Raw genomic sequence first — 25,206 nt, 5'->3', positions numbered from 1 at the left:
AAAGATTAGACGATAAACTCAATGGAAAATTATCAATTTGTGCTTTTCTCTCCACTCGAATACAGACGTGTCACTTGAAGCAATTTACTTACAGAACACCAGAGATTAGCAATTCAGTATTTTTTAATCTGTAGCTGAGGATTCAACCTTTTTCATGCAACCACTTCATCTATAAAAACGTCCAATGCCCAACCTGAGGAAAGACCGACACACAATAAGGCAACTTGCTAATAAATCCACCTAGAGAGTAGAGCTTGAGGAAATGTTTTTGTTCTCTTGGAAGAGTGGCAAAAATATTTAGTGATTACTTGATGTATTACCCACACCGCACTCATTCAGTGATGAACTGAGGTGTCGGTCCAGGTTTTTCACCCAGTTCAAACAAAGTGCATCATAAATCCACAATCATCTGCCTCAAGAGCTGGTAATACAAATCCTGAGAGTGAATTTCTAAATATCCCAGCAGTATGCTTCTGAAATGCATAATTAACTAAATCTAAGAACGTTCTTAAATACTAGTATAGGTAATACTGGCAAGTATGTAAAGTTATGAGAGGAATTGATAGGGTGGATAGAGGAAACTTTTCGCCATAACAGAGCCATCTAAAACCAGAGAGCAGAGGTTTAAGGTGAGGAGTAAGAAGGTTCGAGGGATACGAGGAAAAATATTTTCATCTGGAGAATGGTCACAATCTGGAACACACTGGCTGAGGTGGTGGTGGAGCCAGAGACCCTCACAACATTTAAAAAGTACCTGGATGAGTATTTTAACCATGGAAAGCTATAGAATGCAGATAAACAGTGTCAATGGGTACTTGATTTTCGGGATGGTCATGATGGATTGAAGGGAGTTTCTGTGCAGTGTTATTCTATGACTGTCGTATTTGAAAATTACTAAAATACATTGTCTTGCTGTGACTTACTTACCATATGATTGTTCTTCTGTCACCATCCCTATTGCATCAAATGTGTCTGTAGCCTTTCCAAATTCTCCAACTGTTGTGTATTTCTGAAAATAAATTGAAAAGTTAAATTCCAGAAACTTGAATCCGTTCTGGCACAAACATATTCACCATCTAGTTTTCTTTGTTGTGTGCATTTTAAAGTGATTGCTCATAACTCACATGTAATTCTGAAAACTTGTAAGGAGATACACTGAGAAACACAGAACATTAATGACATTAGATTCTTTATCGAGCTTTCTTGAACGTAACATTATCTTCCGCCTCTTTCATCTTAAACAACCAGCTGATATGGCAAAGGCAGTCAATAAAAATAGAAAGATTACAGTTTAAAAAAATTAAACCAGAATTCCTTTGATTTACTTCAGTGAATTACACAATGGAGAAGTTAAATTAATGTGGTTCAACTAATTTGAAGAATGAAAGGACGTTTTATCTCATGCAGCAAAAGATAACCATATTAAAAACAGAGGTTAAAATGTATAAGTTTAACAACGTGTATTCTGATATATTCCTCCCCAAATTCCTCCTTCAATTGCCTTCAACGGGACCTGACAGCTGAATAAATTGATGCCTGCAAATATCTTTCCCATTTCCAGTAGTTTAAGTCAGTAAGACTTGAAGAGTGGTTCAAGGTGAATTCATGTAAATTTCCCCTGATATTAGCTCTGCTTCTGTCTCTTTGAAAGATGTGGAGTTTGACAGGCATTGAACTGGCAGATAGCCATCTGCAAAATTAGTGAAGACGGGGTCAAACAGCTGTCCCAATGGAATGGTGCCTGCTAATATACCTTGCCAGTGACTGCCAACAGAGTGGCAAGTCACTTGATTCATTAATATACAAGCAGCATCTGCATTGTGGAGGTCTAAGGAAAGTTGAAAGCAAGTGCAACATCAATAAATGGTAAAATGTATTGCTTTCCTTCGTCACTATCTGGGGAAACACAGCATCCACATAACCAGGGCCAATCTGTATCCTTACTGTTTTATTATCTCAGCACCTTGATATACAAACACAATAGATTTCTATCAGAAAGAATGATCATTCAACACAAGTGACATAGAAAGGTATCAAAGTGAACGATCAAATCCCAATCTTTCAAACATAATTGAATTTGAGAATATACAGTTGGCTTCTATGTATAGCCTATTCTCAACCTACAAATTTGATCTTGCATCATATTTTACAGTACAATATTATAAGGCCACAGAGTGGAATTTAATTTTTTTAATCACATGAGGCGTTAAGGCACAGCTATGAATTCATTTTAAAAGTCAGATTCTCATTGGCTGGCAATTGCAAATTGCTTTGGGGAACATACTGATTGCTGAAAGGCCATAATAGCAACAATAGCTATGTATGCAATTTAAAACAAAGTGAAAGAAATATGCAAGTGTAAGATGACAGTGTACAGAACATGCTTGATTGCCTCTTTGTGGTTTAGTTTGAAGCTCAATTCTGCTCATTGACTCAGGGATGGCAGGCGCCCAAAATTATGTGTAAAACGACCACATTAAAACCACATCAGACCTGATTTTAAATTGAAATATTGAAATAAAATGTCATCACAAGTAAGTTATAGATCAGTTGTTTGATGTTGCCTTGTTTCACCATTATCCTATTTTCCTTAAAGATTAATATGAAGCCAAAAGGTTAACTATGCCAAAAGTTGTACAGATGACTCATCATTTTACCAATATTATGCTTACTAGACAATAGATTTTTGATACTCCATGTCACTCGGCTGACACAGTATACTGCAAACATTGAGAAATAAACAAAATGCTGGAGGAATTCAGTAGGTAAGCCCTTTTGGAATGATGATGTTTCGGATCGGAACAGTTCTTCAGGCTGAAGAAGAGTCCAGACCCAAACCAATGTCTGTCTTTACTTCAACAGATGCTGTCTGACCTACTGTGTTCTTCCAGGACTTTGTTTTATTTTGCTCAAGATTTCAGCATCAGTAGTTTCTTTTGTCCTCATACTATATACAGTTACAACACCCATCCAAGGGCGCTTCAATGGTTTTATTTAATAGAAGAATTAAAACATTATTCTAACTTCAGATCTCTCATGACCTATTAGTGAGTAGTACCATTTCTGACCAAGTTAGAAAATCCAAATGACTGCTGACGGACCTGACAGTTTCACTTAGCAAATAAAACAATACAACATTATTGAATCTGGAATCACGGAAGGCTGTCCTCTAGATTAGATTAGATTAGATTAGATTATACCTTTAATAATCCTTTACAGGAAATTACAGTGCCACGACAGCTTCAAGACAGACATAACACCACACATTTCCTCAAATGGCTTCCATACTTAACAAGTTAAAATACGTTAAAATACAATTAATTTAAAAAAAGTGCAGTTATTTATGCGCATTATATAACCTTATAGCAGCTGGTAAACAGGACTTCCTATGTCTCTCAGTTTTGCACATTGGTGCAATCAGCCTCTGACTGAAGATGCTGCTCTTGATCACCTTCAGGGCATGGAGTGGGTGAGTGGGGTTGGTCATTATTGAACCCAGTTTGTTCAGAGTTCTGGCCTCTGCCACCTGCTGGACCGTTCGTTGCTCAGCCCCGACCACTGAGCCGGCCTTCCTGATTAGCTTGTCCAGTCTGTTTTTGTCCGCTATGCGGGCGCCATCTCCCCAACAGGCCACAGCAAAAAACAGAGCACTGGCCACCACTGAATGGTAGACACTGCACAGTAGGGGTTGGCAGATGTTAAATGACCTCAGCCTCCTTAAAAAATACAGTCGGCTTTGTCCCTTCCTGTACACCGCCTCCATATGACACTTCCAGTTCAGCTCACTGTCAAGCTGCACCCCAAGGTAATGTTTGTGTGTTGTACAATAAGTCCATCAGTCAACTGAAAATCAAGACAACAGAACCAGATGATATTGCTATTGAAGGTCATTTATTTGACAGAGATGAACTTCAGATAAAAAATTCACAGCCTCATTTACATCTGGAAGAGGAGGATATTTCAGTGAGATCAGGTCCAAAACTGAAAAAGGGGACAGAGAGACTGCAGTTTCCCTCTACTTTTGTCCACTACATAAGGCATGACAAGAATCTGCCTCAAGCATTCCTCCAAATAGCTGGAGGGCTTCTCCCTGAATTATATGTGCATTATGTCCATCTTGTGGCACGATGGATCTGACCTTCACTGCATGCAACTTCAAAAGAGATGTAGCGAGCAGTAGCACCCTGAAAACATGTTTTTGGTCTCACAACAGCCTTCGACTCCATCAATTGAGAGCAACCTTGGGGAATTCATCTCCAGTTTGTTTGCATATCCTGTATCTGCTACATAATGACGTGCAAACTGTGATTCTAACCAATGCATCTACAGCTACAACCTACAGGGGGGGGGGGGTTCACAGGAGAGCAAGAGAAAAGGTGAGGCCAAGGAAAGCAAGTGATACAGATAGAAACAGAGGGGTTCTGCAGACCTTTGGCTAAAAAGTGTCCACATTACCTCTACCTCGTGTGAAAACATAATTTCTAATTTTATGCCTCAATAACTCAATCACAATTTAAAGACAGCACACCTCTCCCCCAATAATCTCAGTTCTTTCCCTCTTTTATTAACACCTTAATTATATCATTCTTAAAACTTCAATCCTCTGGAAAGATATGCCTGATTCATGTAATCTGGCTTCAAAACCTTCCAAACCCAGCTACATTTGACAAATCTGCATTGTACCCATTCAACCAAAAATAATCCTTCTAAATTACTGGACCTAGATTTAAATGCAGTTTGCCAGATGATGTCTAATAAACTGAAGTACAACCTCCCTTTATAAAATCTACTTTATTTAACTGTTCTCAATAATGTCCCATCCAGGATCTGGCCATCTGTCAGATTCTGAGGAATCAGGAGTAGAAAATTGACCAGCTTTTATAATTGATGCCTGATCTGCAATGCTATCTTTACAACGACCAGAGGAACTGAAAATCTATAGCACCTTCTTCTGTGCAGCATCTGCTCATCTGTTATTTTTTAATTTTACAATTTAAACTTCTTCATAATTTATCCAACTCATATAATCAACAATAGCTTTAACTAGTGATTTATGTTAACATATTCACCTCCTACATTGATGGAGAGATGGGAAAAAAAGCTATTTTACCTCAATTTTAACTGAATCTAATCAAAATTATTCCTACAGCAAAGCTGGACACAAAAATTTAGAGTAACTCAGTGGGTCAGGCAGCAACTCTGGGTGAAAAGGGTTGGGTCGAGACTCTTCTTCAGACTGAGGGTCAGTGGCTACTTAAGGGGTGAGGATGGAGGAGGTAAGGGGAGTGGAAAAGTTGAGACGGTTGATGTCACGCCCGCAGTTAGAAATGGAAAGGTCTAAAGAGGGTAGAAGGCTCTTGACCCAAAACGTCACATTCCTTTTCTCCAGAGATGCTGCCTGACCTGCTGAGTTTTTGTGCCAATGTTCACTTTAAACCAGCATCTGCAGTTCATGTCATAAGGGATAGGAGCAGAATTATGCCATTCGGCCCATCATGTCTACTCCGTCATTCAATCATGGCTGATCTATCTCTCCCTCCTAACCCCATTCTTCTGTCTTCTCCCCATAACCTCTGACACCCATATTAATCAAGAACTAACCAGTTCATTCCTGCACATTTATACTTATTTATATTGTTGGATTAATGCCGTTTGCTGTTTCATGTAGTGAGACAAATTGCTGCATAAAGAGACCATTCTCTTATTTTCAGGATTGAAATCCCAGAGACATGATAAATGGTGCAAAAAATCCATCCATTGACAACTCAGCCCTCAGCGGTTCTCCACACTGGAGGACAACTGGGTTTATTTCTAGGGGAGAACTAACCATATAGGGAAATCACACTGTACCAAACTGAATAGATCAGAAAATAGCTCACAGTTAACATATTATAAAATAGAAAGGCAATGATAAGTTGCAGAAATCATTCAGGAGAATAATACTAAAAATGCATGAGAAAAAATATCAGAAAAGGATAAACACACAAGGTCTGTTTTCTCTCAAGAAAATAAGACTAACAGCTAACCTCATTGAACTCTTTACAATTACGAGGGGTCTTGATAGAGTGTATAAGGAGAGAATGGAACTACATAGGGGATAAAGTATATCATTTTGTAATAACCACTATAAATCCAACTAGGAGGGTGAGGGGGGGGGGGGGGGGGGGGGGGGGGGGGGAGATAATTAAAACAAAGACCACGTGCATAGTTCAGAGATGCCATTGCTGAAACTGTTATGAAACATTTCCTTAAAGTGCTATATTCCACAACAGAAATTTATGATATTCAAATGTTATCAATTAGTGACACTGATTAGCACCCGGGCAGCAGAAAAAGAAACAGAATGATCCAATTATATGCTGCAAAAATAATGATTCCTCCAAGTGAATCCAACATGTTAGAAATTACAGTCTGCCGGTATTGTGTACAAAATTTATAACCATAAATGGCTAAATGACACAAAGTATTGCATCTATATTTCAAAATAAAAATAATTGACTGCCAAATGGAGACACAAGAGACTGCAGATGCTGAAATCTTAAACAAAAAACAGTCCTGGAAGGACTCAACAGATCAGGCAGCATTTGTGGAGGGAATGGACAGAAGTTGTTCCTTCAAGAAGGGTCCTGGCTCGCAGAGTTTCTCCAGCATTTGTTTTTCTGTGTATTTAACTGCCTAATTCTATTCTTAATTTGCCTGGAACACTTATCACCATCTTATCTTATTACAGACAAGCAGTTCAACTTATTAATATGCACAATCACCATTTTTGAAATGCATTCATTCGTGGAACATGGATGTCACTGGCTTACCCCTGAAGGCAGTAAATTACATTGTTGGGTCAGAAGTCACATATTGCCCAGACCCATTAAGGATGACAGATTTTCTTCCCTGGAGGACAAGAGAATCAGATGTTTTTTTATGACAGACTTGTACTTCCATGGTTAGAGATGGTTACCGAGACTTAAATACTAGATTAATTGAATTTAAATTCATTGGTACCCCAGCTGCCAGGGTCAAATTCAAACTTGCACCCCTGCAAATGGTCCAGGCGTTGGTATGCCTTGCCAGTAACAAACCTCTTTCTCTTTTTCTCTCCTCCTTCTTTCTCTACATCGCCAAATAAAACCTAGGGACATTTCAATGCTATTGAGCTATAAGAATTTGTTATTAGAAAGTTATAAGAATTTGAATTGATATATTTGTAAAGTAGAAGTCTATTGATCAGACCATATAACTGAGCAATGTTAAATTATGGAAAAATCTGCATACTTGGAGTAATTTTGATGCAGATGTTGGTGTAAAGAGAGATCTGCTTCCAGCTATTTGCAAATGGAACATAGAGTGACACCCCAACGTGCAGCTTGTTTATCACACGATTAAAAACACATAATTCTTTTTAACATAAGATAATATACAAGATGGCCAATCTCTTATAAATGACCATGGGGAACCAAAAGATGAATTGAGCCGATCCACCAACCAGAAAAGGATTACAAATTTTAAATGGTATACAAGACCAAGGGGGACCCGTTGGTTCCCGTCCCCTCAACGAGCGGTTGTGGGGGGGGGGGGGGGGGGGGCAGCCTTCGGCATCACACACACACACACAACTAGTCACCCCACACACACACTGACTCCCCCCTTGATATTATAGTAATATTATTCGCTCCTTTTACCCTATCCACTTACACATAACCCCGAGCTGCGCAGGCGCAGCTAGAGAGGAGGGGCTGGTGGAAAGGGAGGGGGTAGAGAGGGAGAGGGGGGCAGAGAGGGAGGGGGAAGAGAGAGAGGCGGGCAGAGAGGGAGGGAGGGGCAAAGAAGGGGGGGGCAGAGAGGAAGGGGGGCAGAGAGGAAGGGGGGCAGAATGGGAGGGGCAGAGAGGGGGGAGTAGAGGGAGGGGAGGCAGAGATGGGTGGGTGGCAGAGGAAGGGCCCCCTCTCCTCTCCACTCTCCTCCCCTCTCCTCCCCCTCTCCATCTCCCCCGTCCTCCCCCCCCCCCTCTCCAACCCCCCCTCCCTCTCCACCCCTCCCTCTCCCTCCACCCCCCTCTCTCTTCCCCCCTCTTTATCTCTTTCTCTGCCCCGGGGAGGGGGTAGAGAGGGAGGTGGAGGGGGTAGAGGAAGCACCTGCCCAAGTCATAGAGCACAAGCCTCCCCATCAGGTGCCGGGCCCGAGCTAAGCGATGCCCGGAGCGATTTGAGGACGGTGAAAAACAGCGGAGGGCTGGCCGATTGTGGCTTCCGCGAGGGTAAGCACGCCTACCAGCATGAAAGACGATCGGGCGGGGGAGACGGAGAGACACACAAACACACACACACACACACACACACACACAGTTTTAATAAGTACATGATATGATATGATTACACAGTATATTAAATGGTATATGGTACACAGTAGATTAAAGTGAAAAACTAACAACAAATTTTGCACATTTGAAAGATAATAGTTTATTTACCCTTTGTACTCTTCCTAAGACAATTACATAAGAAAGCACACAAAATTGCTGGGGAAACTCAGCGGGTGCAGCAGCATCTATGGAGCGAAGGAAATAGGCGACGTTTCGGGCCGAAACCCTTCTTCAGACCCTCGCCTATTTCCTTCGCTCCATAGATGCTGCTGCACCCGCTGAGTTTCCCCAGCAATTTTGTGTACCTTCGATATTCCAGCATCTGCAGTTCCCTTTTGAATACATAAGAAAGCATATGGACTCTCCTCAAGACACTTCCAGTCAGTGTCCCAAGTTCGCCAGTATATACATCTTTCTCCCGAAACGTCGCCTATTTCCTTCGCTCCATAGATGCTGCTGCATCCGCTGAGTTTCCCCAGCAATTTTGTATACCTTCGATATTCCAGCATCTGCAGTTCCCTTTTGAATACATAAGAAAGCATATGGACTCTCCTCAAGACACTTCCAGTCAGTGCCCCAAGTTCGCCAGTATATACATCTTTCTCCACCATAAAAACAGAGGAGAAATACTCATCTTGCCCATCTCCTGCAGCTCCACAGGGATGACTGCTTTGGTTTCTGAGGGGCCCTATTCTCTCTCCAGTTACCCTCTTTCCATTAATGTACATAAAATCTCTTTGGATAAAAAAGGGAGTAAGCTTCCACTAACACAACTTAGACAGGAGTCAAACTTAAACAAATTACAAATTCCAGTATTAAGAAAATGGAAAGAGAATCAGTTTGTCTGAAATACTTTCGCATTCGTTTCTATTATCTTCATTTATCCACAAACGTAATTTACTATTTTCAACACAATCAAAAATATAAAGCGCATTAGCAAAGCCTGGCTCCAGAGGAAAAATCTCAATCCTGACAGGATGGGGTGCAACAATTGAAGAGTCTAAAGTAAATCTAGATGGCTCAGATACGAGGATAATGTGATGCCAGCCAGCCATTTACAGTTTTTCTAATTCAGCTTTTGTCTTGTAGTAATACACAGCCTTTTGAACTCCTGAACTTTCACTGCTCATGAAAAAAACTGAACAAGCTTTGAAGGGACCACAAAAATGTATTACTTTCATTAGAAAACCTGAAAAGAATTAATTTCTATTATTAGATCATAATGAATAAGACTGTTCTATAACATGAACAAGAGTGCAGTAATGCTTTTTTTATGGAACGATGAGTTTAATTGCAAATAGTTCCTATTACTCAGACACACCAGCACTTAATTTTCACCAGTTCCTTCTTAACCACAGTTGAACGGTGAGTAACATGGCAAAAATTGTAGTGCTATCGTGTACGGTTTATGCGCAAATGTAAAACCGCGCAAACCGGAAGAGTACAATATTAGAGTTTTAGTTACGTATAGATATGCATGGATCATGCAATAGTAGATGGGATCAAGTTTAGCTTGCCATCATGTTCGGCAGAGACACTGTGGGCTAAAGAACCTGTTCCTGTGCTGTACTTTTCTATGTTTCTAAAGGGCATGTCTCACTTACGTGTCCTTGGCACGCAAATTACGCGACCTCGTGGTCACGTTGAGGCGCACAGGCATCGTATGGCCGCGCGGGGCCTGTCCCACTTAGAAGCGCGGAGGGGTATGTAGTTGTGCGCGACATCGCGCGGGGCTCCAAAATTTTTGTAGTGAACGAAATCGGCGGAACTGACGGCCAAAGTGGGACAGGCCCAAGACCCTGGCGTGACGCAACATCTCACCTTCAACAGCAGCAGAAGCAGGCAAACGATCGCCGAACTCGGCCTGGGGCTCACGGCCGTTACGGTCCGGTTCCGCCCCCACTTCTACTCCCAGAGCGGGGCCAAGAAAATTGAAGAAAGACACAAAATGCAGGAGTAACTCAGCGGGACCGGCAGCATCTCTGGAGAGAAGCAATGGGTGATGTTTCGGGTCAAGACCATTCTTTTCAGACTGAAGAAGAGTCTCGACACGAAACGTCACCCATTGCTTCTCTCCAGAGATGCTGCCGGTCCCGCTGAGTTACTCCAGCTTTGTATCCATCTTCAAATCATGTCACGCGCTCCTGACGGCTGTGTGTACTCATGTAATCGCGCATGACCTTCGCGGGACCATCGCGGCTCAACGTGACCACGAGGTTGCGTAATTTGCTTGCCGAGGACACGTAAGTGGGACAGGCCCTTAATACCTTCAACCTTCCATGGCATAGGTCGCAGTTGCCCATTATACAAGTTCCAGTCAGCTTCCAGCTGTCATACAATAAGCATCAAATCCAATTTGTAATAATTGCAATGAACTGAAGTATCAGAGCCGTTCACTAATGGCCATCCCCCATTGTTCTCTCAACTGGGGTCAATGACGGTTGAACAGTTAATGCTAAGCTAATCATCAGATTGATCTACAAACAGGCAATGCCCACATGACAAACTAAATAATGTTTAAATACATTTGTCCTCTAACCTCACCTCCGAAGCCAACACACAAGTTTCCAAATTGAAATGAAGTATGGAAAGACATTGATTACAAGAGCACAAAATCAAATAGGGTAGCTGTTCACTCAATGAATGTTAACCTTTTCCATTATGTGAGCTATAAACCTATTAAAAATTTAATCAGATATTACAAAATTAACCTTTCAAGTACAGAATGTATTGTAACACATCAAAAAATCCCATCTGCCTTATTGTACAGGTTACCTGCTGTGCAATAAAATGCTAAAAACATGGAGACACATCAGTTTTCTAACTGTGCGCTATTTTAATGTAGGTTGAAATCTGAGGGATTGTAATTATTCTAAAAAATGCACATATATACATGCATGTCAGATAACAAGATAACTAACTCCTCATTTTCTCTTCCCCGCCACCACTCTCTCACAAAGCCAATGACAATTTTTTTTTATCAAAGCTTTTCAATGAACAGAAGCACCATCTTTAAGGAGATTCATGACTTTCTTCCCTCCAGGGAGCTGCCCAAAAGTCACAACCCTCTCACTCCAGTATGGGACATTTAATTTAAAATGCTGGCCTGGAACAGTGGAATGGGAGATCAATGTTGCTGGCAGTGAAATGATATATATCTATTAATCCAGTGGATAAGTAGTCTGTGCAGGCAGGGCCTGCCCTTGCTAATCTCCTCTCTTTATCAGTTACTCTTGACTTACAACAAAAAGAAACATGTTAAGAAGAGATTAGAAAATTATTTCAGCACATTTACTGACTGGCTTGGTGCAATTGAGAAGGAGCCAAACACTGCCATGTCCTGATCACAGCACAAGCACATGGTGCTATGCCAAAGGATGAGCTTGTGACTCCTTCTCTGAAAAATGTCAAAGCAAACATAAGAGAAACACAAGTTAATAATAGAATACAGTAGCGAATGCAAATCAGTTATCAATCTCCTGTGTCACCATGAAGTCTTATGGTAACCACCAAGATGAACACTCCAAAAGGCACATAAAGGAAAATACACTTTTGGTCTGTGTGATTTTAAATAAATATACAAGATGGCGAACTACTGAGCGGTTGCAGTAATAATACAACTGACAAAAGGAAACAGTTTCAGATTGATCTTTCAATAACAGTGTATTTACCGTGACACTGATCAGATCAGTGACTAAAACAAACATCAATGCTTCCTCATCTGTAAACATGTTGTTTGACTGTTAAAGTTTTAAGATCACCCAAACGTAATAAAATTCTATAGAATGACACAACCCATTGTGGAACACAGATATCTAACAAGTTGAGAGTGCTGGAAGACATTTCCACCTTTGTGGCCTGGACTCAAATTAAATCAAGACTGACAATCTGTATTCTAATATAACTATACCAGAGACTTTTGAAAGTCTCTCTCCAGAGCCTGGACTAAGCACCAGCTGTGGAAAAGTACATAAAATGCACATTGAAAATGGATGTCTCCAAGCACAAATATGACTTTCACAAAAATGAAGTTACTGACAGAACCACAGAAAGCTCCATCTCACTTAAATACCAGACATGACTATTAATCCAGCATCTCCATTGACATCTTTATTTTAGAGTAAGGAATCCATCCATTAAATCTATGGCTAAACTATTAGTCAAACATTCAAGAAAAAATAATTTGTGTGGTACAAATAATTTAGTCCTTTAATGTTGCATGAGTAAACTGACCAGCCGCTAAACTCATGCAGCACGAAATAACTAATTTACATGAAATTACAGAAATTATTTCCCCCCAAGTGAAATGGGGTTGAAGTTAGGGATAAGTCACCGATTTAATTTAGTTTAGTTTAGAGATACAGCGCAGATACGGGCCCTTTAGCCCACCGAGTCCGCACCGACCAGCGATCCCCGCACATTAACACAAGCCTACACACACTAGGGACAATTTTTATACTTATACCAAGTATACAAACCCAAGCCAATTAACCTACAAACCTGTGCGTCTTTGGAGTGTGGGAGGAAACCGAAGATCTCAGAGAAAACCCACGTGATCACGGGAAGAACGTACAAACTCCGTGCAGACAGCACCCGTGTCGGGATCGAACCTGGGTCTCCGACGCTGCAAGTGCAATAAGGCAGCAACTCTACCGTTGCGCCACCGTGTCGCCCACTGATGGTCTCATGGAAAGCATGTACAGTCATTAATGTGTTATTACATTGGCAGCACTGCACAGATCAACTTTATGATGCATTGGCATTAATGTTTGGCAAACGACATAACCCAAATGTAATGATCATGGCAATTAAACAGCATGCAAGTAATTTTCTGCTTGGTACAATTTAATCCTGAGCTCCACCAGAGCTGACAAGTTTTGTCAGAGCATTTCAGTATTCTAGTACAGGTGCACAACCTTTTATCCGAAAGCCTTGGGACCAGACACATTTCGGATATCGGACAGTTTCGGGTTTCGGAATGGAAGATTTTTAGCGTAGATTAGGTAGGTGGCGCTGGCGGCTTGGAAAGTCTGGAGCGGCTGCCTCCTCCCCGGAGACCGCGGAATCATTGTAAATCATTGCTTAAATGTTAGTCAGTTAGTTTGGAGGGATTTTATGTGGTGGGGGTGAAGGGGGGAACTTTAATTCTTAGTCCCCTGCCTGGTCAGAGAGGCGGGGAGCGGGCAATGCCTTTCCGGGTCGCCGTGCAGTACTGTGCCGCGGCTCCCACATCACAGAGCTGGGGCTGCGGGTGTCCGGCCGCGCTGGATTTGGATTTGGATTTGTAGCGTCGCGTAGCCAGGGGTAGAGTTCGCCGTGGTCGGAGCTACAACCGGCGCCGCCCGTGGCTGGACCACCGCAGCCCGGACCGCTGTGGGCCGCCGACTCCCAACATCGTGGAGACTGCGGTGGGCCGGCCACGGGCGGCGCCGGTTGTAGCTCCGACCACGGCGAACTCCACCCCTGGCTGCGCGGCGCTACAAATCCAAATCCAGCGCAGCCGGCCACAGCCCCAGCTCCACGATGTTGGGAGCCGCGGCACAGCGGTCCGGAGCTTACTGCACGGCGACCCGGTAAGGCATTGCCCGCTCCCCGCTTCTCCGACCAGGTAGGGGACTAAGAATTAAAGTTCCCCCCAAAAGCCCACCAAACTAACTGACTAACATTTAAGCAATGATTTACAATGATTCCTACCCTCCCGCGCAATATACACTCACCCAATATACTCCCACCTTCTCTTTTATGAATGGGGATTTAGTTCCCCTTTGTTGGAGGACCGACCGGAGGTTCCGCTGTCACCTCTGCGGGCCGCCCTCGGTGAACGTTTTCAAGGACCTTTCTTCAAGGACCGAAAAAATGTCCGCTATTCGGAGGTTTTCGTTATTTGGATCTTCGGATAAAAGGTTGTGCACCTGTACCTGAAAATCAGTATTTTGCTGAGGAAATCAGTATTTTTACGAGGTACCGTTTTGCTGAAATGTTTTTTTATGTACGGTCATACATGTGGTAAGAGTACAAGAATGCATAACTTTACTACCAATAGCTGTCTTCCACGAACCTTACTTGACAGTGCATTCATTGCCATCTCTTTGTATATTGCTGTTTTAACGGCTGCTTCCTGCTTTTAGCACCAGATGATGATGTAGAAGCCACATTGAAAGCCCCCCTTCTCCCTCCCTCACTCCCCCTCTCTCTAAACCAGTGGTCCCCAACCTTTTTTTGGCCATGCCCCACCTAATCACCTCTAAAATCCTGATGCCCCCCCCCTCCCCCACAAGCAGACAAAGAAAAAACAAAAACGCACGCACGCACACACCGCAAAGGCGGGGGCCAGGGAAAGCAGGGGACCGCTGTCTGAAATTCACACGGTGCAAGGCCAAGATGATACAGACACACACCACGATGAACAGGAAGGTTAAAGACGGCTAGCACACTGTACGGTAAGTCCTTTAAAATAGCGGGGGGTGGGGGTAGAAGGGGGGGAGAAGGAGTGGAGACACTTTTTAGAACCCAGACAACTTAATAAGGCAGAGATACACAGCTGTGAAGTTTAGCGGGCATTTAACATTACCGGTTGGTTTTCCTTGGTTCTGAAAACTCGTGCTTACGTTTTTTTCCCCCAATGAGCCAATGAAAATGCCCGGTCTGCAAAGAAGATGAACTAAAACTACCTACGGCTACCTCAACTACCTACAATGACATGGCGACCATACTGCCACTGCACCTACGACAACAAAAGTATCGATTTTCTCCATGACGATCAATTTTTGGTTGCAGAAAAATGTTCAACATGTTGAAAAATTTGCTGCGACCATACTGAAGCCGCGACTAGTTGCCAGAATGCAGGAACTCCTCTTGACCATGAAGGAGACTCACCAGAGACCACCAGCGAACATGTGGCGACCATGTGGCGAGTGCAGAATCTCCTGCACTCGCCAAAAAAGTCGCCTAAGTGGGACAGGCCTTTAAAAAATATCTTCAGCCTCTAGTTTTGTAGTCTGAGTTTAACATCTGCTTCAGAAGGGCATCTATCCCATTGTACCCAAGAAGAGCATGGACACCTGCCTCAATAACTACCATCGAATAGCACATACATCCACCATAATGGTGCTTCAAGAGGCTACTCCTACCCCTACTCTACTCACTTTACAGCCACGACTGCATGGTTAAGCTTAGCTCCAATGCCATCTGTAAATTCGTCAATTATTTTTATTGGACGAATCTCCAATGATGATGAGATTCGGAGAGGGAGAGATAGAAAGTTGTGCTGCAACAATAACCTTTTGCTCAGAATTAACAAAACCAAGGAACTAATCATTGACTTCAGAAAGGGGTAGTTAGGTGATCATGTACCAGTTTTCATTGATGAGTCAGCGGTGGACAGAGTTAGTAGGTTCTGGGCATTCCTGAGCGTTAGCATCTTGGCCCAACATATAGATGTAATCATAAAGAAGATGTGCCTGCACCTCTACTATCTCAGAGGTTTAAAGAGATTCGACATGTCTCCAAATACTGCTTGTATCATGGTCTGGTGGCCCATTCTTAGTCACATGTGTGACCAAACATATGAAAAATTGTGGAATACATCTCTTCTAATTCTGAAAGCATTACAGTTATATTGTTTTGAATTGTATATATGATTCATATTTTTCATAGTTTATCAAGTGAAATATTTATGTTATGCTGACAATGTTTATTTAAGGTCAGAGATCAAATACAACTGGTCACGTGTGTGACCTCACACGGAAGCATGTTTTTCATAACTTACAAACTCTGGTGAATTTTAAAAATCTAGGATGTTCATATCTTTAGCAGACATGCATTGTAGTTCTGTAGGTAGGAAAATGAATAAGATTCATCTCCTGCAATAATGTTTTAATGTATTACTTTATGTGATGCCATTTGGTAATGTGTGTGACATTTTGGTTCACTTTCCAAAGAATGGCCCGGGTATGGAAATCCCAGCACACAGGAATGGAGTCGCTGCAGAGCGTAATGGACAGAGCACGGTCCATTACGACACAGCCCTCACCACCACTGAAAGCACTGCCTCAAGGCAATGGCGTCAATCATTAAAGATCCTGGCCATTTCCTCTTCTCACTGCTACCATCAGGCAGAAGATACAGGAGACCGAAGTCCCACACCATGAGGTTTGGGAACAACTACTTTCCTGAAACCAACAGATTTTTTCATCAATCTACACAGCTCAAATTCTTCCTCAGCATGGAAAACTAGACCATCTCTTACACTACCACGGACTTGTTTGCAAACTGTGTTTTGCACCAATGTCCTGTTTTCACAGATAATTTTTCTGTTTGCTGTCTCGTTTATTTTTTGTGTAATTTATATTTTTGTATGTTGCCTGTGATGCGGCTGCAAGCAAGATTTTCATTGCAGCTGCATCTCACCAAACCCGTGCATATGTCAATAAACTCGACTTGACTTGAATAAATAATGGTACCAACCTTGGAGCCGGATAACATTCCACTGAGCATTTTGGTCCCTTTTCCAATTCCAACCACTGAAGGAAAATAATAAAGGATAGTAGTAATTATTTACACAAGAAGGGTTTCGGCCCGAAACGTCGCCTATTTCCTTCGCTCCATAGATGCTGCTGCACCCGCTGAGTTCCTCCAGCAATTTTGTGTACCTTAGTAATTATTAACACGCACTGATAGAAAGAAATTAAGCAAATCTGAAATGAAAACAGGAATGATTAGAAGCATGGTGCAGCATGCTTATCAAGACGTAGGCCTTGGGGCCAGAATGGATAAATAAATCTTCCAAACATTGCCCAGGGCTCAGCTGCAGTTACCAAAAATCTGAAGTATAAATCAAAAGGCATTGTATTGTTCGTGTGTAACTCAATGATTGGACCCCATCTGGATCACCACGTGCAAATCAGTTTCAATTATGGGAAAAACAGATGAAGATGCAGGTAATGCAGATGATTTTGAAAAATTAGAAATTAAAGGTGGATGTGAAACTTGAGGTTTTTGGCACCAACTTTTAAAGATTAATTGTTGTTACAATGGAGGGATCTATGATGAAGATAATTACAAAATATGGACCTTAAGAATGGTTTGGTTTGTGTTTTGAGATACAGCATGGACACAGGCCCTTCAACCCACTGAGTCCATAAAGTCAATCAATCAGCTGAACAAGCTAGTTCTATTTTATCCAACTGTCTAATCCACTCCCTGCGCACCAGGGGCAATTTGCAGAAGCCAATTCACCTACAAACTCACATGTCTGGGATGTGGGAGAAAACCCACGCTGTCACATGGAGAACATGCAAACTCCATACAGACAGCACCTAATGTCAGGTTCAAAGTGTGTGTGTGCGCGTGCGTGTGTGTGTGTGTGCTTGCGCGCGCGCAGTTCTAGTGACCCTAGAATACGAAGGACGGGGAGGCATTGGAAACGGTGCAGAGGTTTACCAGAATTATGCCTGGATTAGGGGGTATTCACTACAGGAGTGGGTGGACAAACTTGGATTATTTTCTCTGGAACACCAGAGGTTGCGGGGTGACCTGATAGAAGTATACAAAATTATGTGAGCCATAGGCAGTCACAATTTTTTTCCCAGGATGGAAAAAACAAATACTAGAGGGGCCTAGCTGTACGGTGAGGGGGGAAAAGTTTAAAGGAGATGTGCAGCTCAAGTTTATTTTATACAAAGAGAGTGCCTGGATCACACTGCCAGGGATAGTGGTAGAGGCAGGTACAAGAGTGGCATTTAAAAGAATTTTGAATAGGCATATGGACATGCAGGGAATGGAAGGAAATGGATTATGTGCAGGCAGTTAAGAATTGGGGCTGGCATTATGTTTGGCACAGACATTGTGGGCCAAAGGGCCTGTTATTGTGCTGTACTGTTTTATGTTCTATGAACCCAAGTCTCTGGCACTGTGAGATACCAGGTGCTGAAACAATAAAGAAATCAAAAGAACATCATTGTAATTATTCGGAAGCAGTAAACACGAGTGAAAATATGAAAATACAAGCAAGATTGTAGACTCAATTAGAATGGAAATCCACTTAATTAAGTTGTCCAGATTTATGTTACTTCAAATGTACTCAAAATCAATACCTAATGAAACATGACTGATTGCCTTCACACTTAAAAAAATGTTTCTGAAGACTTCCCTAGATACAGGTGCACAACCTTTTATCCGAAAGCCTTGGGACCAGACACTTTTCGTAATTCGGAATTTTTCGGCTTTCGTAATGGAAGATTTTTAACGTAGATTTTAACGGCTGGCTCAGTGGTAGAGTTCTCGGCTCATATCGGCAAGGTCGCGAGTTTGCGCCTCGATCCCGGCAGTTACTCGATCGCGAGTTTGAGTCTTCAATGTAGTTTTTTCTTGCAGAATAGGAGAGAATAGGGAGGGTTAGGCTGGGATCATTCTCTGCGAGATGATCTTAGTGCGGGAGACAAGTGTAGGAGAGGTGTACTGACTGTGTGGGCAGAACTTTGGAAGTGATTGCCCACCATTCTCAAAAGCCGCTGTGTCTCCCTGTCCCTCCAACTCCAGAGGAATCCGCTCCCCGATGGGCCGCTACGGTGACAAGTGGCAGTTCGCCCACAGCCCGAGCTGCGCCACCCCAAGAACAAGACGTACCTTGCACACCATCAGCTTCTGCCCCTACGGGGAGCGTGTTCCTCTGAAGTTGGAGCGGGGCTGGGCTGGAGTTGCTGATTTGGGATTTCCGTGCTTGCAGTGGGCCTGGGGGTCGGTGTCCCGATGAGGGGGCGCAGCTCGGGCTGTGGGCGAACTGCCACTTGTCACCGTAGCGGCCCATCGGGGAGCGGCTTCTGGTGGTCCTGACGTCTCTCAGCTCCTGTCCAGGGGGGTGGCCGGAGACGTCAGGACCAACAGGAACCCGCTCCCCGATGGGCCGCTACAGTGACAAGTGGCAGTTCGCCCACAGCCCGAGCTGCGCCCCCTCATCCGCAACCCCAAGAACAAGACGTACCTTGCACACCATCAGCTTCTGTCCCTACGGGGAGCGTGTTCCTCTGGAGTTGGAACGGGGCTGGGCTGCTGCTGGCTGTGGGTCTCTGGGATCTCCGTGCTTGCAGTGGACCTGGGGGTTGGTGTCTCGTTGGTCCTGACGTCTCCGGTGACTGGCACTGACCTGCTGGCATCGCCGACGTGAAGGCAGTGCAAAGCCCCCGCGCCGGTGCAATGGGCGGGGAGCTGGAGAGGGGAGGGAAGGGGTCACACACATGGCCGGGAAGCAGAAGGGTGTAGGTGGGGTGAAACTGAAGGGAGCGACAATCTGCTGCTGCCTGCCCGCTGAGTTAAAAAGTTCCCACGCAAGAATCACGATACACTGTGTATCGTGAGTCTACCGTGGGAACTTTTTAACTCAGCGGGCAGGCAGCAGCAGATTGTCAATTATTAACCCTCCCGCGCAATATACCCTCACCTTCTCTTTTATGAATGGGGATTTAGTTCCCCTTTCTTCGAGGACCGACCGGAGGTTCCGCTGTCACCTCTGCGGGCCGCCCTCGGTGAACGTCTTCAAGGACCTTTCTTCAAGGACCGAAAAAATGTCCGCTATTCGGAGCTTTTCGTTATTTGGAATTTCGGATAAAAGGTTGTGCACCTGTATATATAAACCAGATCTCTATAAATTTTAAAATCAGCAGAATACCCGGTTCAGCTGCTTTCCACTTTTATGTACAAAAGGGAGATATTTGCATGTACCACAAATCATCAGCCTTACCAGGTGGTAGATTCTGCCCGACTCAAGAATTCAAGCATGCTATTAATGTTCAAATTAAAATCAGCAGAGCAAGCAAGTATTGACTGCAAAACATCCTTGTAATGCATTTTCTGGTACATACATGAACAAGTTCAAAGCTGACAAAAGAACGTGACTACACATGGATTGTGACAAAACCTAAAACAATAGCCAATAAAAACAGCCAAAAAGAAACTCTGCTTTCCTTAATTCGTAAGTACAATGTCATCTCTTACCAAGTACGCCCGAAGCTGCACTATCAAGGGTTCCTCCGTGTCCCATTTTCAGAACTTGTTTCTTTCTTTTCTTTCGATGCTGCTTAATGCCGGCTTCTGTTTAAACCAGCACAATTAAAATGCTTTAAATCAGTTATCTCCGTACTGCACTGTTACAGAGAAGATTTATTAAATTCAGTTCAAAGATGCTGTAAATCATTTAAACAATTTTGCAATAAATTGAAATTTAAAAAAATGCAGATGCTGGGAATCATTCGGCCTATTCTGCAGAGTGTTACCAGGATATTCAGTTTTATCTCAAAAGAAGTACAGGTTTGTAGGTTAATTGGCTTGGTATATGTGTAAAATTGTCCCCAGTGTGTGTATAGGGTAGTTACAAGGTGCAGGGATCGCTGGTCGGTGTGCTCGGTGGGCCGAAAGGCCTTTTTCCGCGCTGTATCTCTAAACTAAACTAAATTTTGTACTGTATTTTGCTAAATCCATTTTTTGGAATTTGTCAAATCAAATTTTTTTCACATGCAGAAGTTACGCTGCAGCTTACTGTATTCTCTGGAAAGATTAAGACCACATAAGCAGGTGAGACTTTTCATTATTACATCAGTGAAGAGTTTTTTATCATCATGACTTACAGTGCCCTCCATAATGTTTGGGACAAAGACCTGTCATTTATTTATTTGCCTCTGTACTCCACAATTTGAGATTTGTAATTAATAAAAATCACATGTGGTTAAAGTGCACATTGTCAGATTTTATTAAAGGGTATTTTTATACATTTTGGTTTTACCATGTAAAAATTACAGCAGTGTTTATGCATAGTCCTGAAGGTACTGACTCACTTCTCTTCAGTGATGATATAACTGCTGATGGTAGTTGCATAATTAATTCTGATGTGGAAAGACACATCCTACCTGCTCAAGTTCAAACAAATGACTCAAAACTCCCACACCGAACGGTCTGTCCTCAGCAGAGGTCTTACCTTTGTCCCCCTCCGTCCCCATCTCAATGAGTTCCGCGCCCACCATGACTTGGAGCGCTTCTACCGTCGCCTCCGCCTCACAGCACACTTCCATGGGAAGGAGTCCTCGCCCCCCCAATGATGACCCTTTTTCCCGTCTCCAACGCACCCCCTCCTCGTGGAACCCCTCTCGTAAAGTCCCGGCTCTGGAACTCTTTATCCAGAACTGCCGCCGCGACGTCAACCGCCTCAACTTCTCCACTCCCCTGTCTCACTCTAATCTCTCCCTCCCTGAACGCACTGCCATTGAATCACTCCGCAAAAACCCAGATTGGGTTATCAAACCAGCCGACAAGGGAGGTGCCGTGGTAGTCTGGCGCGTCGATCTCTACAAAGCTGAGGGCACGCGCAAACTCTCGGACACCTCCTCCTACTTACCCTTGGACCATGACCCCACTGACGAGCACCAGGCCACCATATCTAGCACCATCACCGACTTCATCAATTCCCACGCCCTGCCCGACCAAGCTTCCAACCTCATCGTTCCCCAGCCCCGCACTGCCCGTTTTTACCTTCTCCCCAAAATCCACAAACCCGGCAGACCCATTGTCTCTGCTTGTTCGTGCCTCACCGAACTCATCTCCACATACCTTGACTCCATACTATCCCCCTTGGTCAAATCCCTTCCCACCTATGTTCTAGACACCTCAGACACTCTCCGCCGCCTCCGCACATTCCACTCTCTAGGCCCTCACCCCCTCATCTTCACCATGGATGTCCAGTCACTCTACACCTCCATCCCCCACCAGGATGGCCTCAAAGCCCTCTGGTTCTTCCTCGACCAGAGGAGCAACCTATACCCAGCCACTGACACCCTCCTCCGCCTAGCGGAGTTGGTCCTCACCCTCAACAACTTTACGTTTGACTCCTCCCATTTCCTCCAAACACAAGGCGTAGCAATGGGCACATGCATGGGCCCCAGCTACGCCTGCCTCTTTGTCGGGTACGTTGAACAATCCTTGTTCAATACGTACCAGGGCCCCATCCCCGACCTCTACCTCCGTTACATTGACAACTGCTTTGGGGCCTCCTCCTGCACCCACACACAACTGTCTGACTTCATCCACTTCACCACCAACTTCCATCCGGCACTCCAATACACCTGGACCATTTACGACACTTCCCTACCATTCCTTGACCTCACCATATCCATCGCAGGGGACAGACTTCTGACCGACATACACTACAAACCAACTGACTCACATGGCTATCTGGACTACACGTCTTCCCACCCTGCCCCCTGTAAAGACTCCATCCCCTACTCCCAATTCCTCCGCCTACGCCGCATCTGCTCCCAGGATGAGACGTTCCACACCAGGGCATCGGAAATGTCCTCGTTCTTCAGGGAATGGGGATTCCCCTCCGCCACCATAGATGAGGCTCGCACCAGGGTCTCATCCATACCCCGCAACACTGCTCTCTCTCCCCATCCCCGCACTCGCAACAAGGGCAGAGTCCCCCTAGTCCTCACCTTTCACCCCACCAGCCGGAAAATACAACAAATAATCCTCCGCCATTTCCGCCACCTCCAACGTGACCCCACCACACTCCACATCTTCCCATCTCCCCCTATGTCTGCCTTCCGCAAAGACCGCTCCCTCCGCAACTCCCTTGTCAATTCTTCCCTTCCCTCCCGTACCACCCACTCCCCGGGCACTTTCCGTTGCAACCGCAAGAAATGCAACACCTGTCCCTTCACCTCCCCCCTCGACTCCATTCAAGGACCCAAGCAGTCGTTCCAGGTGCGACGAAGGTTCACCTGTATCTCCTCCAACCTCATCTACTGCATCCGCTGCTCTAGATGTCAGCTGATTTACATCGGGGAGACTAAGCGGAGGTTGGGCGATCGTTTCGCCGAACACCTCCGCTCAGTCTGCAATAACCTACCTGAACTCCCGGGTGGCTCAGCACTTCAACTCCCCCTCCCATTCCCAATCCGACCTCTCTGTCCTGGGTCTCCTCCATTGCCAGAGTGAGCAACACCGGAAATTGGAGGAACAGCACCTCATATTCCGCCTGGGTTGCTTGCGTCCGGATGGCATGAACATTGAATTCTCCCAGTTTTGCTAGCCCTTGCTGTCTCCTCCCCTTCCTTAACCCTCGAGCTGTCTCCTCCCATCCCCCCGCCCTCGGGCTCCGCCTCCTCCCTTTTTCCTTCCTTCTCCCCCCCACCCCCCATCAGTCTGAAGAAGGGTTTCGGCCCGAAACGTCGCCTATTTCCTTCGCTCCATAGATGCTGCTGCACCCGCTGAGTTTCTCCAGCATTTTTGTGTACACTCAAAACTCATTGGCTGGCGGTTCATTCTACAGCAAGAGAATGAACCCAAACATACTGCGAAAGCAACAAAGGAGTTTTTCAAAGCTAAAAATTTGTAAATTGTTGAGTGGCCAAGTCAATCACCCAATCTGAACCCAATTGAGCATGCCTTTTATATGCTGAAGAGAAAACTGAAGGGGACTAGCCCCCAAAACAAGCATAAGCTAGATGGCTGCAATACAGGCCTGGCAGAGCAACACCAGAGAATACACCAAGCAAATGGTGATGTCCATGGATTGCAGGCTTCAAGCAGTCATTGCATGCAAAGGATATGCAACAAAAAACTAAATGTGACTACTGTCATTTATATGACATTGCTGTGTCCCAAACATTATGGCGCCCTGAAATGGGGGGACTGTGTTTACTGCTGTAATTTCTACATGGTCAAACCAAAATGTATAAAAATTGCCTTTATTAAAATCAGACAATGTGCACTTTATCCACTATCGCGATCCGGTAGGCGGCGCGACTCTCGTCAGCTGCGGCCTCTGCAGTCCGTCTGCGTTTTTATTATTTTATGTCTATGTTTTTATGTAGTTTTTGTTATTTTTGTTGGGGTATGTGTGTGGGGGGTGGGGGTGGTGTGGGGGGGTTGGGGGTAACTTTTAAATCTCTCCCTGCACGGGAGACCCGACCTTTTCTTTGTCGGGTCTCCGTTGTCGTTGGGGCTGCAACGAGGAGCGGCCTCCAACAGGAAGGCCGGGGATCTGGTGCCGACTAATCACCTCACCGTCGCGGAGCTGGCCGAGTCCAGAGCGGGTGGAGCTGTGGTGGACGCTGCTGCGACCCGACCCCCGGAGATTCGGTGGCTGCAACTGCGGGTTTGGCGGACGGTAACACCGGGAGCCCGCGGGTCCCTGGAGGGAAACCGCTTTTCGGGGCTTCCGCAGCGGCGACTTCTCCCGCCCGAGTTGCGGGGTTGAAGAGCACCTGGAGCGGGGCCTTACAGCACCGCCCCGCGCGGCTTGGAATGGCTGCAGGCTGCGAGCGCGCGCCGGGGGCTCTAACAACAAGACCCGGTGTGCGACCTTGCATCACCCGGCGTGGCGTTAATGGCCACGGGACAATCGCCATCGCCCGCCGGGGGCTTTGACTTTGACTCTGACATCGGGGGGGAGAGTGCAGTGGAGAGAGAAGTTTTTTTGGCCTTCCATCACAGCAATGTGATGGATGTTTATGTAAATTATGTTGTGTCTTGGGTCTATTTGTTTGTAATGTATGGCTGCAGAAACGGCATTTCGTTTGGACCTCAAGGGGTCCAAATGACAATAAATTGAATTGTATTGTATATTGTATGTGATTTTTTTTCTATTAAAAATCACAAATTGGGGAGAAGGGAGGAAAATAAATGAATGATGGGTTTTTGTCCCAAATATTATGAAGGGCACTGTACAATCTGCATCACACACCTTGAAAACATATGCACCAGAAAACGACAAATTCAAGATAAGGAGAAATGCCACATCAGAATACTGAAATCTCAAAGGCAACTGCCATTTTGATCGGAAATCAGTTAACAACCTGAGA

The 25,206-nt window shown here is 44.5% G+C and overlaps 1 protein-coding gene across 1 annotated transcript in view; it reads right to left on the bottom strand.

The window, feature by feature from the left end:
* trub1 (TruB pseudouridine synthase family member 1) overlaps positions 1 to 25,206 on the bottom strand; it is a 46,624-nt gene that overhangs the window by 15,410 nt on the left and 6,008 nt on the right. Inside the window, exons 2-4 of the mRNA XM_033033941.1 lie at positions 20,348 to 20,443; positions 16,823 to 16,878; positions 928 to 1,009 (exon numbers count right to left, since the gene is read on the bottom strand). Of these exons, the coding sequence (XP_032889832.1) occupies positions 928 to 1,009; positions 16,823 to 16,878; positions 20,348 to 20,443 (234 nt within the window). The remainder of the gene's footprint in view (positions 1 to 927; positions 1,010 to 16,822; positions 16,879 to 20,347; positions 20,444 to 25,206) is intronic.

Source organism: Amblyraja radiata, chromosome 15 (genome assembly GCF_010909765.2).
Source record: "Amblyraja radiata isolate CabotCenter1 chromosome 15, sAmbRad1.1.pri, whole genome shotgun sequence".
NCBI classification, from domain to species: domain Eukaryota; kingdom Metazoa; phylum Chordata; class Chondrichthyes; order Rajiformes; family Rajidae; genus Amblyraja; species Amblyraja radiata.
Note: the sequence above shows the minus strand (reverse complement) of the source record. Positions and strands in the feature narration are given on the sequence as shown.